The sequence below is a fragment of the Pogona vitticeps genome, chromosome 2, assembly GCF_051106095.1.
Source record: "Pogona vitticeps strain Pit_001003342236 chromosome 2, PviZW2.1, whole genome shotgun sequence".
NCBI lineage: Eukaryota > Metazoa > Chordata > Lepidosauria > Squamata > Agamidae > Pogona > Pogona vitticeps.
Genome location: NC_135784.1, coordinates 13,911,750 through 13,925,136, shown reverse-complemented (window position 1 = coordinate 13,925,136; position 13,387 = coordinate 13,911,750). Strand labels below are relative to the sequence as shown.

At 44.2% G+C, this 13,387-nt stretch overlaps 1 protein-coding gene across 1 annotated transcript in view; it reads right to left on the bottom strand.

The window, feature by feature from the left end:
• Nucleotides 1-403: 403 nt before the first annotated feature.
• LOC110070546 (uncharacterized) overlaps nucleotides 404-13,387 on the bottom strand; it is a 30,807-nt gene continuing 17,823 nt past the window's right edge. The window contains exon 8 of the mRNA XM_078387987.1: nucleotides 404-5,997. Coding sequence (XP_078244113.1) covers nucleotides 5,187-5,997 — 811 coding nt within the window. The 3' untranslated portion in view covers nucleotides 404-5,186. The remainder of the gene's footprint in view (nucleotides 5,998-13,387) is intronic.

Here is a 13,387-nt window from a genome sequence, read left to right as displayed (position 1 = left end):
TGGGTTCAGCCTCCGATAAAAGAGAAGCAGGAAGAGATTAAGCCCTTCCTCCATGCCCAGAAATCCCTCCTTTTGCTTTCCTGGCTGTAACACCCTGAATCTTGCTTGGTTTATCCACCGGCTTGCCCCTTTCTTCCTCAGTACCTTTCAAACAAGCAGAAGCGAGTGTATGTGCTATCGGTGCAGTGGGCAGAGGAGTAAGTCAATTGTAGCTTCATTTACACCAAGGCACCCTGGATACCTCTGGTTCTGGATGCTCAGCAGGGTCAGGATACCAGGGCACCCCAGAGATCTCCAGGTAGAGCCAAGGTGATAAACTCCAGAGCATTTGCATTCCTAATCAGGAGTGGACAGTAGTAGGCAGACAAGACAAATGAGCTGAATTAAGCCAGAAATCGGACACTTTCTCCAGTTATAGAAGGATGGTCTGTATCTTTATTTAAATGAAATATTTTACCCTGCCTTTCTCCTTAAAAAAGGACCCAACACGGCTTACATCATTGAAAAACAATATGTAAAAGCTAAGAATAAGAATTTTCAAAAATGAAAGAAATATCACACTAAAAATTATACATTATGAATAGGAACATGCTTTGGAATATTTCACCTTTATAAGCCATTGTGAGCATTGAGACGCCCTGAGTGGCAGCTCTCGTGAGTTTACTTTGCGTGTGGAATCGGAAGGGGAGACAACATGGCAGCGCAGACTCAGGGAGGGTTGCCCCAGAAGGTGGTAGCCCGGGTGGTTTTCAGTCGGCCAAACAGCTGCCTTAGGGCCCCAAGCATACAGGTTTCGCTGGAGAAAAATGTCTCCTTGCAGGAAGGAGGACTCCCCATCACTCGGGGTCTCCACAGGGGCAGGAAACCTTAAGAACTCACCTTGGGGCAGGTTTGGATGCTACGTGCATCTTGTGAAAGAATTATAGGTAAAAGCAAAATGACAAAAAATAAGTTCTTTTTTAAAATATTTTGTTTTCACCTATAGTGCTTTCATAGAGTAACACAGCTACTCTTGGACAACTCCAACTCCACACATGTTGTGTCAAATAAAACAGAGACGACCTGCTGAGCCTGCATTTTTTTCTAACTCCTTTCCACCATGTGTCCGAATGAATGAATGAATTCTCCTTCAATCTGAGAGTATAGTGGTTATTCCCATGCCCTCCTCCTGAAAATAATGTCTCTCATTGTTCCCAATCTTCTATGAAGCCCATCAGCAACTGGTGTACTTACTCTGTGTGGAAGGACAAACAAGTGGGTCCTAAATCAAATCAAGCCTGACTTATCTCTGGAGACAAAAATATTGACACAGGCTGTCTTACTTTGGGCACATCATAAGAAGGCAGGATTCTCTGGAAAATACAAAAATGGTGAGAAAGGTGGAAGGCAGCAGGAAAAGAGGAAGACCAAACAAGAGATTGACTTAATCCCTAAAGGAACCCACAGGTTTCCATTTACAAGACCTGAGCAGGACATGTGAGGACAGGACATTTTGGAGATCACTAATTGATAGGATCACCAGAAGTCAGAGGACGGAACATAACAATAGGCAATAGGATCTATTCAGTCCTCGGCCTAAGTTTTCCTTACACATATTATAGGATCCATTAACTGAAATATAGTCTCCAAATCTTGTGAGGTACTAGTCCCTCTCTATTCAACACAGTTTTGGTCTAGAGCAGTGGTTCTTAACCTTTATTACTTTGGTGTTTTTGAGCTGCAACTCCCAGAAACCCCAGTCAGCAGAGCTGATGGTGAAGGCTTCTGGGAGTTGCAGTCCAAAAACATCTGAGTAACAAAGGTTAAGAACCAGTGCTCTAGAGCAGTGGTTCTTAACGTGGGCGATAATGCCCCCAGGGGGCAATTTCATTTTTCGGGGGGGGCGGTAGAACGAAAAGGGGCAGCGTGGGGGCGCTGGAGCAGAAGGGGGGCGTTAGGGGGGGCGCTGGAGCAAGCCAAACCTGTGAAGATGGCTGCAACCTTTTTACAATGTGCATGAATATATATTTTCCTCCAATCTTAATTTAGTTTCAGAGTTTTCGTCTTGACATTTTTAGTTCCTGCATTGCGGTTTGTTTTTATGCTTTTTTAATATTTCTTTTTCTGTCTTAAAATTCGCTTGCAACTAAATCATTAAATGTTACTTTTTGGGGGCATTTCATTTTCTTGGAATTGAATTTTGTTTTCAGGTGTCATTGGATTTAAGTGTCTTAAATAAATAAATAAATAAATAAATAAATAAATAAATAAATAAATAAATAAATAAATAAATAAAAAGATATCATCACCGCGGGGGGGGGGGCAATGATAACTTCCTCAATGGCTCAAGGGGGCATTTCTTTCAAAAAGGTTAAGAACCACTGCTCTAGAGTACTGTGCCCACACTTTAAGGATGCCAACAAACGAGCAAATTCAGAGGAGGGCAACAAAAAACGATCAGGAGATTGGAAACCAAACCCTTGGGGGACGGGGACTTAAAGAAATGGGCCTGTTTAGCCTTGAGGGGAAAAAAAGACTGAGGGGAGATAGGATAGCACGTTTCAAAGACTTGAAAGGTAGTCATCCAGAGGAGGGGCAGGATCTGTTCTCAATCATCCTGGAGTGGAGGACACACGACAATGGGCTCAAGCCACAGGAAGTGAGATTTCAGGAAGACATTCTTAACTTTTAGAGCAGTACAACAATGGAACACATCACCTCAGGAGGCGGTGGGTCTTTCAATGCTGGAGGCATTCAAGAGAAAACTGGACAGCCATCTGCAGATCTGTTTTCGTTTGCATTCCTGCATTGAGCAGAGGGTTGGACTGGATAGCCTTATAGTCCCCTTTCCAACTCCATGATTCTAGGACTATCTCAATTTCTCCTGATTTTAATGTGCTTCTCCTCCTCTCAGCCTCTTAACTAATATCTTCGTTCTCTTTTGTTAATTCTGTGCATGCCAGAGACTGATGGCCTCTCCATCCTGCCTATGTCCTAATGTGGGCACAAGATCATAATGGTGGGGAAGGTGGAAAGCAGCAGGGAAAGAGGAAGTCCAAGTATGTGATAGACTGACTCTTTAAAAGAACCACAGGCTTGAGTTTGCAAGACCTGAGCAGGACTGGCGAGGGCAGGGCATTTTGAAGGTCACTCATTCATAAGGTTGCTGCAAGTTGGTAGTATGGCACTTAACAAATACAGTACATAGTTAAAAAATAAAAAAAAATGTTAAAATAATTAGATTAACTCTGACCAGAAGTGGGCTACTGAGGGATAAGATGCTGAGATGCAACATATTTATTGAAACCATCATACCATCAAACGTACATACAGCAACTTCTCATCATGGCAGAAGTCCTCACTGTGGGGTGAGGGGGCTCGCTCCTCCAAATTCTAGCCATCAGAAGCAACCCCTAATGGGTTTCATCTTGAATCTTTTACAAATTTAAACCCAAAAAATGCAAGAAAATCACATACGTACTACAGCTGCTTGGAGACTGTACTGCAATGGTTGAAGCAGAACCCGGACAAGATGGAGGTCCTGAAGGTGGCCAGCCCCTCAATTGCTGGTTTGGGAAACTCCCTCTCTTTTGGGGGGGTGACTCTTACCACGAAGAGTGAGGTTCATAGCTTGGGGATCCATCTGGACCAGGCGCTCACCATGGAAACCCAGGTGGCGTCCATGGTCCGCACTATCTACTTCCATCTGTGGCGGATAGCTCAGCTGCATCCCTATCTTGATAGCGGGGCCCTCACCACTCTGGTCCATGTGCTCATAATCTCGAGATTAGACCACTGCAATCCGCTCTACGTGGGGCTGCCTTTGAGATTAATGCGCAAGCTTCAAATGGTGCAGAATGCAGCGGCAAGACCTTAGTGGGGTGAGAAAACATCAATATATCTCTCCCACTCTGACCACATTACATTGGCTGCCCGAGCACTTCTGCATCGATTTCAAAGTTTTAATGATGACAAAGCCCTAAACGGTTTAGGACCTCACTATCTGACGGAACGCCTTCTTCCACCAAAATCTACCCGTATCTCAATCTAGCCAAGAGGTGCAACTGAGGAGCCTAATGCTGAGAGAGGCCCGGAAGCAAAAAACAAGAAACCGGGCCTTCTCGGCAGTCGCTCCTCGGTTATGGAATAATCTACCTTCAGAGATCCGTACGGCCCCCCTTGCTGGGTATTTTTAAAAACCAATTAAAACCCTGGCTATTCAGGCAGGCCTTCCCTCTGGGCACTATTTGATCTATCTTCTTGTTTTTCCATCTTGAATGACTTTTTATTCTTGACACTGATGTTATTTTAATTGTTTATTTTTGTATGATGTACGCTGCCCAGAGTAATCGAATGACTAGATGGGCAGGATATAAAGATCTGGATGTGCAACCATCTGGATGTGCAACCATCCAGTCTCTCAGAATGTTCTCTAATATTAAGAAGTGTTCATAAAAACTGTAGACAAACTTCTTTATGAACCATTGGGGGGGGGAATTACAACATAACAGAAGCCGAGAGTCGTTCATTCAAACAAAAGAAATTTTGAGACAGTCGAATAATTTTTTTACTCAACGGATTTTTTTTACCATACTCCATTCCACTGGCACTTGAACAGAATACAGAAGATCCCTCTGCTTCCACTTATTTATTTAAATATCCCGCCTATCTAGTCAACTCAGGACCACTCTAGGCCTAATTAATTAGGCCTAATTAGTTTCCTAACAAAATTAGTAAAATTTGAAGTCAGGCCTCTTCTGTCTTCACCTCACAACTTGCCCCCTTCAGAAATGAGCCCGCCTCTCTCTCTCTCTCTCTCTCTCTCTCTCTCTCTCTCTCTCCCTCTCCCTCCCTCCCTCCTCTGGCTTGTGTGTAATCTTCTCACTTTTCTTTTCCATCTCTTGCTTGCCTAACGGTAGGGTCGGCCCTGGACATCGGTCTCGTAGGAGACCACAGTGCTCCCCTCTGACCTCTCCTGTGTTCTCCTTCCGATATCTAACTCTCTTCCGGTCACACCTGTTGACATAAATGCATAGGTTTACGGCATTGTTCACAGTGGTTGTGAAAAGTGAGCTTTGGACATTAAGGTATAGTCACTAAGACTGGAATTATGTAAAAAGAGCAAAGGTATGTGAGGGGGACTTGTGCACGTAATGCAACCCTGCATTCTTGTTCAAAAGAAACATGTATGTATGAGGCCTCTCTGGTTAAGGGTTTTCCTCTGTTTGGATTCTCTGGTAGGGGACAAGATGCTGAGACTCCCTGAAAATATTTCCACACTCAAGGTATTTATACACTTTCCTTCCTGTGTGGATTTTTTGGTGGTTGATCAGGCTTGAGCTCTGGCGGAAACTCTTCCCACATTCTTGGCATTTAAACGGCTTCTCCCCTGTGTGGATTCTTTTATGATAGGTGAGGCTTTGGCTCTCTCTGAAGCGCTCCCCACATTCTAAGCAGCTATAGGGTTTTTCCCCTGTGTGGATTCGGAGATGAGAGATTAGGGCCTCCTTGCGGATGAAGCTCTTTCCGCACTCGGGACACTGAAAAGGTTTCTCCCCTCTGTGCATTCTCTGGTGGTTGTTAAAGTTTTTACTCTGACTGAAGGTCTTCCCACATTCCAGACATTTAAAGGGTTTCTCCACTGCGTGTACGCTCTGATGCACGGTGAGGTCTTCACTCCGGTGAAAGCTCTTCCCACACTTTGGACACAGAAAAGGCCTCTCCCCTGAGTGTCTCCTCTGATGGGAGTGGAGGTGCGCCCGTCGGCCAAAACTCTTCCCGCACTCCTGGCACGGGAATGGTTTCTCCCCGGTGTGGCTCCTCTGGTGAGCGGTCAGATTTGTGCTGCAGATAAAACTCTTCCCACACTCCTGGCATTGAAAGGGCTTCTCCCCTGTGTGGCTCCTCTGATGGCAGGTCAAGTGTGCGCGCTGGCTGAAGCGCTTTCCACACAGCGGGCAGGCGAAGGGCTTCTCCCCTGTGTGTGTCCTTTGATGGGTGGCAAGGTTCGTGCTGCGGCTGAAGCTCTTCCCACACACCAAACATTTAAAGGGATTCTCCCCCGTGTGGATTCTTTGATGGGAGGTTAATGTCCTCAGCTCTTCGAACCTTTTTCCACATTCGAGACATTCATAGGGTTTCTCCCAGGTATGGATTTTCCAGATTTTAACAGGGGCGGATTTAGCAATAGAGGTCTCCAGCCTTCCCTCTCTTCTGAGTGGGGCTTGAGGAACTGGTTCTTTATGCAAGTCCCCATGGAAGCAACCGCCCCTCTCCTCCTTCCTCTGGTTTCCTTCTTGTTTCTTCAGTCCATCTTGATTCCTATCCGCCTCCTCCTCCATCTTTGGGCACATATTGCTTTCTTCCAATACTTCATGGACTTGCCTTTCACTAGTTACCTCCCAGGCATCTCCCTCTGGAACGAAGTGAGAAATCAACATGAGCGGAATGAAAAAAATTCTGTTTTAAAATTAAAAAAAAAATAGGGTGAATCAACTAAGGTGGAGAATGTCAAAATATAAGCTCTAGAACGAGTTTAAAAGGGCTATTTTCTAAAGAGTAAAATGCATTCTTGTTGGAACTTGTATGAAAGCAATCATCCATCTGTATATACAGAAAACTGATGTATTTAGGGTTTGGGACAATGTTACATGTTGGAATGTCTTTTCCCAAGGTCATCTATCAGCTCCATGAGGTCCTCCCAGGCTATGCTTCTCCAAGTAACCACTCCAAAGAAGGCCAGGAAATCATCCACCAGGCCTTCTTTGCTATCTGCCACTACTTTGGAACCAACTCCGGCCTGACTCCCTCTCCCCCTCTCCACAAAAGGCAATTTAAAAAAATGTTCTACAGAGAGGACTTTTCTGGTAACCCTGCCTGATGCATTTTCCTTCCCCTTTTTTGTTTCTCCTGTTTCATCATTGTTCATGTGCCTCACCACCAAAGCTCACACTGAAATGTAACAGTCCGGTGTTCAAGGTGCCTCAACGTTTTTTGTTTTATTTCTTGTTTTCTGGATACGCTTGTACAGACATGAGACAGGTACTGCAAACATCCCTCAAGAACAGCAACGATGAGGACTCCATGAGGTATACAGCATGAAAGCATCAGAGGTACTTGCAGGAGACAATCGTGCTGTTTTGAATGCATTCAAACAGAACTACCCAAACAAAATGATCCAGTCGGAGCACCAGGCAAGATCTGGTCTCATCACTATTTATTTAAAAATATTTTTACCACATCATTCTCCTAAAAAAAGAGGGTCACACAGCAGCTTTTCTCCCCTCCCCCCATGTGCCATGAAGTCAGTTTTGACTTATGACAACCTTTTTCAGAGTATTCCGGGTAAAGAATACTCAGAAATGGTTTCCCCTTCCCTGCTTTTCGGAGGAGAGCCCCGGTTATTGTGCAGCTTTCCCACGGCCACACAAGCTGGCTCTACTCACAGGAGGCAGAGGGGAAAATCGAGCTTCCGACTTCTGGCTCCACAGAGACCTAAACCACTGAGTTAACCAGCTAGGCAGCTTGCATCATCAAAAACACAATATGAAAAGCTAAAAACAATTAGTGTATTAGCAATGTTAACCAATCACCTGCTGCCCTTCCCTGAGGAGCTCTCTCCCTCTCTTCTGCCAGCCACAGGATGAGGGAGGGCACAGCAACCAGAGGCCTTCCTACAAGAGAGAGAAAAAGAATAATCACATGAATATTTACTTCCAACAGGAAGGGACTCCAAAGTCGCCTTCTTCTGTTCCGCACCACCCAAGAGAAATAGGAAGTTGGCAAAATATTACAAAATAGACAAGTGAAAATTGCAGAGGAGAGAAAATCATCTGGGATCATCAATCTGGGGCCCACCTTTTGCCCACCTAGAATTGAAGCAGTGGAGAAAAACTGAGTCATTTTCTAAGTCCCCGAACTTTCTTCATACAGATTGCTTTAAATTAACCAAAATACGGGCAAAACACCACCTTCCACCCTGGACTACATTCCTCATCACGGGCTGTGCTGATGAGGGCTTCTGGGTCTTGTGGTCCAGCGACACCTTGAGGGCCACACTTTGCCCACCCCGGATTTGAACAATGTACCTGGCCATGGGTTTCCAAGTCTCTCAGATCGCAGGGAAAGGAGCCCTTACCCAGAGATGTGACAGTCCGGTAATTCTCCAGCATTACTTCCTTGTAAAGGACCCTTTGGCCCCGATCCAGCAGGGCCCACTCCTCCTGGGTAAAACAGACAGCCACTTCCTCAAAAGAAACGGGGACCTGAAAGTAAAAGAAGACACGGGTCATCAGAGAAAGTACCTGTGGTCTTCTTCATCTCTTAGAAAAATGAAAACAAAGATCATTTCAGGACTTATGTTTTCAAAAAGTGGATAAAAGTCCAGTGTGTGCTTGCTTTAGATTAGTAGAAACATTTCCTGTCTCTAAACATAATTCAGTTCTTGAGCAACAATCATCATCATCATCATCATCATCATCATCTGCCTTCAAGTCAATTCTGACTTTTGGCAACCCTTTTCAGGGTTTTCCAGATAAGGAATCCTCAGAAGGGGGTTTACCATTCCCTTCTTCCGGGGGTGCCCTGGGACTGTGCAGCTGGCCCAGGGCTAGAAAGGTTTGCTCTCCTCCAGGAAAGCACCATGGGGGAATTGAACTGCCAACCTCCGGCTGTGCAGTAGGGTCCTTAAACCACTGAGCTACCCTGCCAGCAGCAGTCCTAAACTAAGCTAATCTACCTGCAAAGAGTTGGCTAAATTGACATACTGTAGTCCAGGGTTTCATCGTAAGTGTTCAAACAGACTAAATTTGTTTGTTTTCTTGTATTTCAACTAAATTGCCTACCTTGTTGGAAAGTAAAAGGGGACAAAAAGTATTTAGGCAGTCTCTGTAAGTGAAGAAAGTCATCGTCAAGTGGAGAAAATATGGCACAACAGTGACATTACCAAGAACTGGACATCCCTACAAAATTGCTGAAAAGGCTAGAAGAAAATTGGTCAGGGAAGCTGCCAAGAGGCCCACAGCAACGTTAAAGGAGCTGTAGGAACATCTGGCAAGTACTGGCTGTGTGGTACATGTGACAACAATCTCCTTCATATGCCTGGGCTATGGGGTAGAGGGGCAAGATGGAAGCCTTTTCTTATGAAGAAAAACATCCAAGCCTGGCTAAATTTTGAAAAAGCATATCTGAAGAATGTGGGGAAAACCAAGGTTGAACTTTTTGGCCCTAATTCCAAAAGATCTGTTTTGGTGCAAAAACAACACTGCACATACCAAAAGAACACCATACCCACAGTGAAATGTGGTGGTGGCAGCATCATGCTTTGGGGCTGCTTTCCTTCAGCTGGGACAGGGAGCTTAGTCAGGGTAGAGGGAATTATGAACAGTTCCAAATACCAGTCAATATTGGCACAAAACCTTCAGGCTTCTGCTAGAAAGCTGAACATGAGGAGGAACTTCATCTTTCAGCATGACAACGACCCAAAGCATACATACAAATCAACAAAGGAATGGCTTCACCAGAAGAAGATTAACGTTTTGGAATGGCCCAGCCAGAGCCCAGACTTGAATCTGATTGAATATCTGAAGAGGGCTGTGCACAGGAGATGTCCTTGCAATCAGACAGATTTGGAGCATTTTTGCAAAGAAGACTGGGCAAAAATTGCCAAGTCAAGATGTGCCGTACTGATAGATTCATACCCAAAAAGGCTGAGTGCTGTAATAAAATCAAAAGGTGCTTTGACAAGGTATTAAATTAAGGGTGTGCACACAGATGCAACCATATTATAGCCTCTGTACTCCCTCCACTCACCTGCGCTGGCTGCATAGTGACTCTCTTCACTTCCTCACAAAGAGGAGGGGATCCAGGATGTTCCACAGATGTCTTTCTCACTGCCTATGAGGGAAACAAAGAAAAAGGGTAGGATGTTTCCTTATCCTGTTTCATGCTAGTTCCTTATAAGAAAACATCTGTTAACATGTGGTGCGAAAACTTTATTTGCATTTGATCACAGTTCCACATCGAACCTTGAGATGTTTGACTTGTCCTGTCTCCTTCTCCCCTCCTCCTCCTCCCTGCAGACATATTTTATCCAACCCCATTAATACACACAAAGAGAGAAAAGGACTACAGTAACATGCAGCCTGGTATCCTTATATACATCCTTTTTTCTTGGCTCCACTAGGAAAGGCACCCTGATCTGTGCGGATATTGTTGGACCAATATACAGCCAGGGATAAAGATTATAACCACTTCACCTCCATCATAAATGTTGGGGTGTTGGATGGTGACGAAGGGGCATCCACAAAGGGAATCAGTTAATATTTCTAAGGCTTATTTAGAATACAGAACAAGAAAAAATAAAAGTCAGACCCACAAATACTGTTCTCATACCAGGGCAATACAAGTACTTACAAAGGCTGACCATGTGTGGTCTCATAATGTCTCAGAGACATAAAAGGTGAAGTGTCATGTTGAGAGACAGAACATTTTTTATTTCCTGGGCATTTATTTTCAAACATACCAAACCATTCCATTAATGGTCATCATGACATGTTCCAACTTGTGCCCATATGTAAAAGATTATGCTATGATCCTAGGCCTGGAAATTTACTTTTTGAAGGACAACCGGTGGCTGGGAAATTCTGTGAGTTGAAATCTAAAAAAAAAGTAATATAAAAAAATCTGCTTGCTTACCTTCCTAGTATGTCTGACTTAGGTATAAACAAGTGAGGACTTTAAAAAAAAACCCTCCTCAACTTACTAGACTTCAAAAGCAAAAAAATGGACGTGACTTTTATTCAGGATAGCTGGTCTAACATTGTGACTCACTGCTTTAAATGTGTTTTTAGTGTTGCTTTCGTTTGTCATTATTAGCGTGGTGTTCGTTTGATCCTTGTTAATATTTGTATACTTACTGTTCCTAGATTTAAATATTGTCTTTTAATGATGTGGGCCGTCTGGGGCCCCCTCCAAGGGAAAATATATACGTAACACATCGGAGATGCCCAGACACTTCTACCTTCTATTTTTAACTCTTTTTCCCGTTTGTCCCCTTCCTGGAACTCACCTCTGCCAATGCAGCTGCAGATCATCTCAGGGGAGACTCAGGGGCATCTCCGGCCTTTTGAGCCGAGACGGGAGGAACAGCATGACCAGGTGACCTGTGGGACCCCGAAGGCTTGCTCCTGGAGGGCCACCTTCACAGCTATTCCAATGGAGGACTGTCCTCACTAAAAAGCCCACTTGTCCCCCCCCCGGGAACTGAGAACTCCCACCCTGCCTCTACCCACTAGGCAATATCCACCCAAGTGGCTTCGCTGAAGAGGTTTTGCCTGGGTGTCCCCAGAAGGAGGAGGACTGTTCTCCCTAAAAGAGGCCACCCTAATACCCAGCAGATGGGCTACATACAATTGCCTCGCCGCCTCCTGCCCCAAAAACAATCCGCCACCTTTGATTGCCTGCCCAAGGATTTGATTTCTGGCTGGGAAGCAATCACGTGACCCAAAAAGAGAGAGGGCGGTTCCATTGTGGTTCTCTTCCGGGTATCTCCCTTCCTGAAGTCGGTTGGCTGTTTCCATAGAGACGGCCCTTCCTTGCCAATCTGTCTCTATGGTTCTAGAGGGACTATCAGCCCTTAAGGGAGCCATAGAGCTGCTTCTTGCCTGACCCCCCCTCCCGTTTCTCGACCTACCTGGTCTTATTAACAGAGATTAAGAATACTTGAAGTATTGAATGAGTTTCGTTTAATAAAGGTGTTTGATTTCGTGTAGGATTTGGGAGCTCGAGTCCCCACTTGAGAGGTGCTGGTTGGACTTGAGGATCCACATTTGTAAAATAGTAGGATTATTATAAATAAATCAGCAGCCCGCCAGAATCCTTTGGGTATGCACAGCATAAACCCGAAATTGTGCTGTTGTGTGCAGTTCTTCTCGATGGCTGTTGTGCAACTGCACACACTCAAGTCACATGCTTGATGGTGCATCTGGATGCTCAAGCGACAGCCAGAAGATTGCAAAGGAAAAAAAATGCAGATTTGCCCTTCCTTACACATGCAGTACAGTATTTTGCAACGTGATTCTGGCCAGTTTTTAAGCCATGTATACTGTAGTGCCAATTAATTTTGTTGTTACATGCTGTCAAGTCATTTCCGACTCATGGCGACCCCATGAAGGAGGGCTCTCCAAACTCAAGCCCGTGGCTTCCTTCAGAGAGTCGATCCATCCTGTATTTGATTTTCCTCTTTTTTATGTCAATATTCATTTTATTAATATTTCAATATTCATTTTACGAATAATAAAATGATTTATCTGTGAATAATAAAATAATTTATCTGTGTTCAAGGGAAATTTTATCACAGAAGTAAAAGAACTAAAAAGACACAGAAAGAATAATATTGTGGATATTCCATACACATTTCCATGGACATAATGCATGAGAAGCATTTAGTTATGATTTCATGAATACACACATATATTTATGTGTTTACTTAGTTCTAACTATCTTAGGTGTTTAGTTGTTATAAATTAAAATATAATAAGACCCACCCATTTATCCTCTTGTCACATTTCTCCTAGTCTTATCCCAAGGCAGGTGTGGCTTCCTTCTGGGACCAGCCTAAAACTTTTATTTTTTAAAAAAATTCTTGATTTTATTTTATTGAACTTGTATCAGACCTTTCATCCCTGCTTCCAACTTTGGAATGGAAGCCCTTCATTTTGCTGAGCTTCTCTTCCATGTTCTGGCTGCTGGGCCGAAGGATATGGGGACTACAGTTATATCAGGGGGGTGTAACTTTTGGCTGAAAGGGCTTCCCCATTGACTCGGAACATCTTCAGCTGACGGTTGTGGGTTTTTCGGGCTCTTTGGCCGTGTTCTGAAAGTTGTTCTTCCGGACATTTCACCAGCCAACAAACAGCAACAGAGCATGGACAGAGTTCCTACTCTAGTCCTCTGAAGATGCCGGCCACAGAGACTGGCAAAATGTCAGGAAGAACAACTTCCAAAACACGGCCAAAGAGCCCGAAAAACCCACAACAACCATCAGATCCCAGCCGTGAAAGCCTTTGAAAATACATCTTCAGCTGAATTGCTTGTTGCCTGTTCTTTAACTTCCCTGCACCAAAAAAAAGTTGGACCACAGATGTTCACAAGCTTTTCAAGTTCTCCGGAGCTCCCGCCTTTGAAGAATATTGGACCACGTGGCCAGGGAAAAATTTATTTGTGGGTACTTAGAAAGGATTGCGGTTTCTTTTTCTGGGAAGTCCAATGATAGTGGGTTTTAAGGAACAATCACCAACCCTTGGTATTATTTTGCATTTTATGCCAAAGAGCCCGAAAAATCCACAACAACCAACAATACCCGGCCTCAAGTCTCAGGATGTTTCACTGGAAACCAAGGCCAAGATCA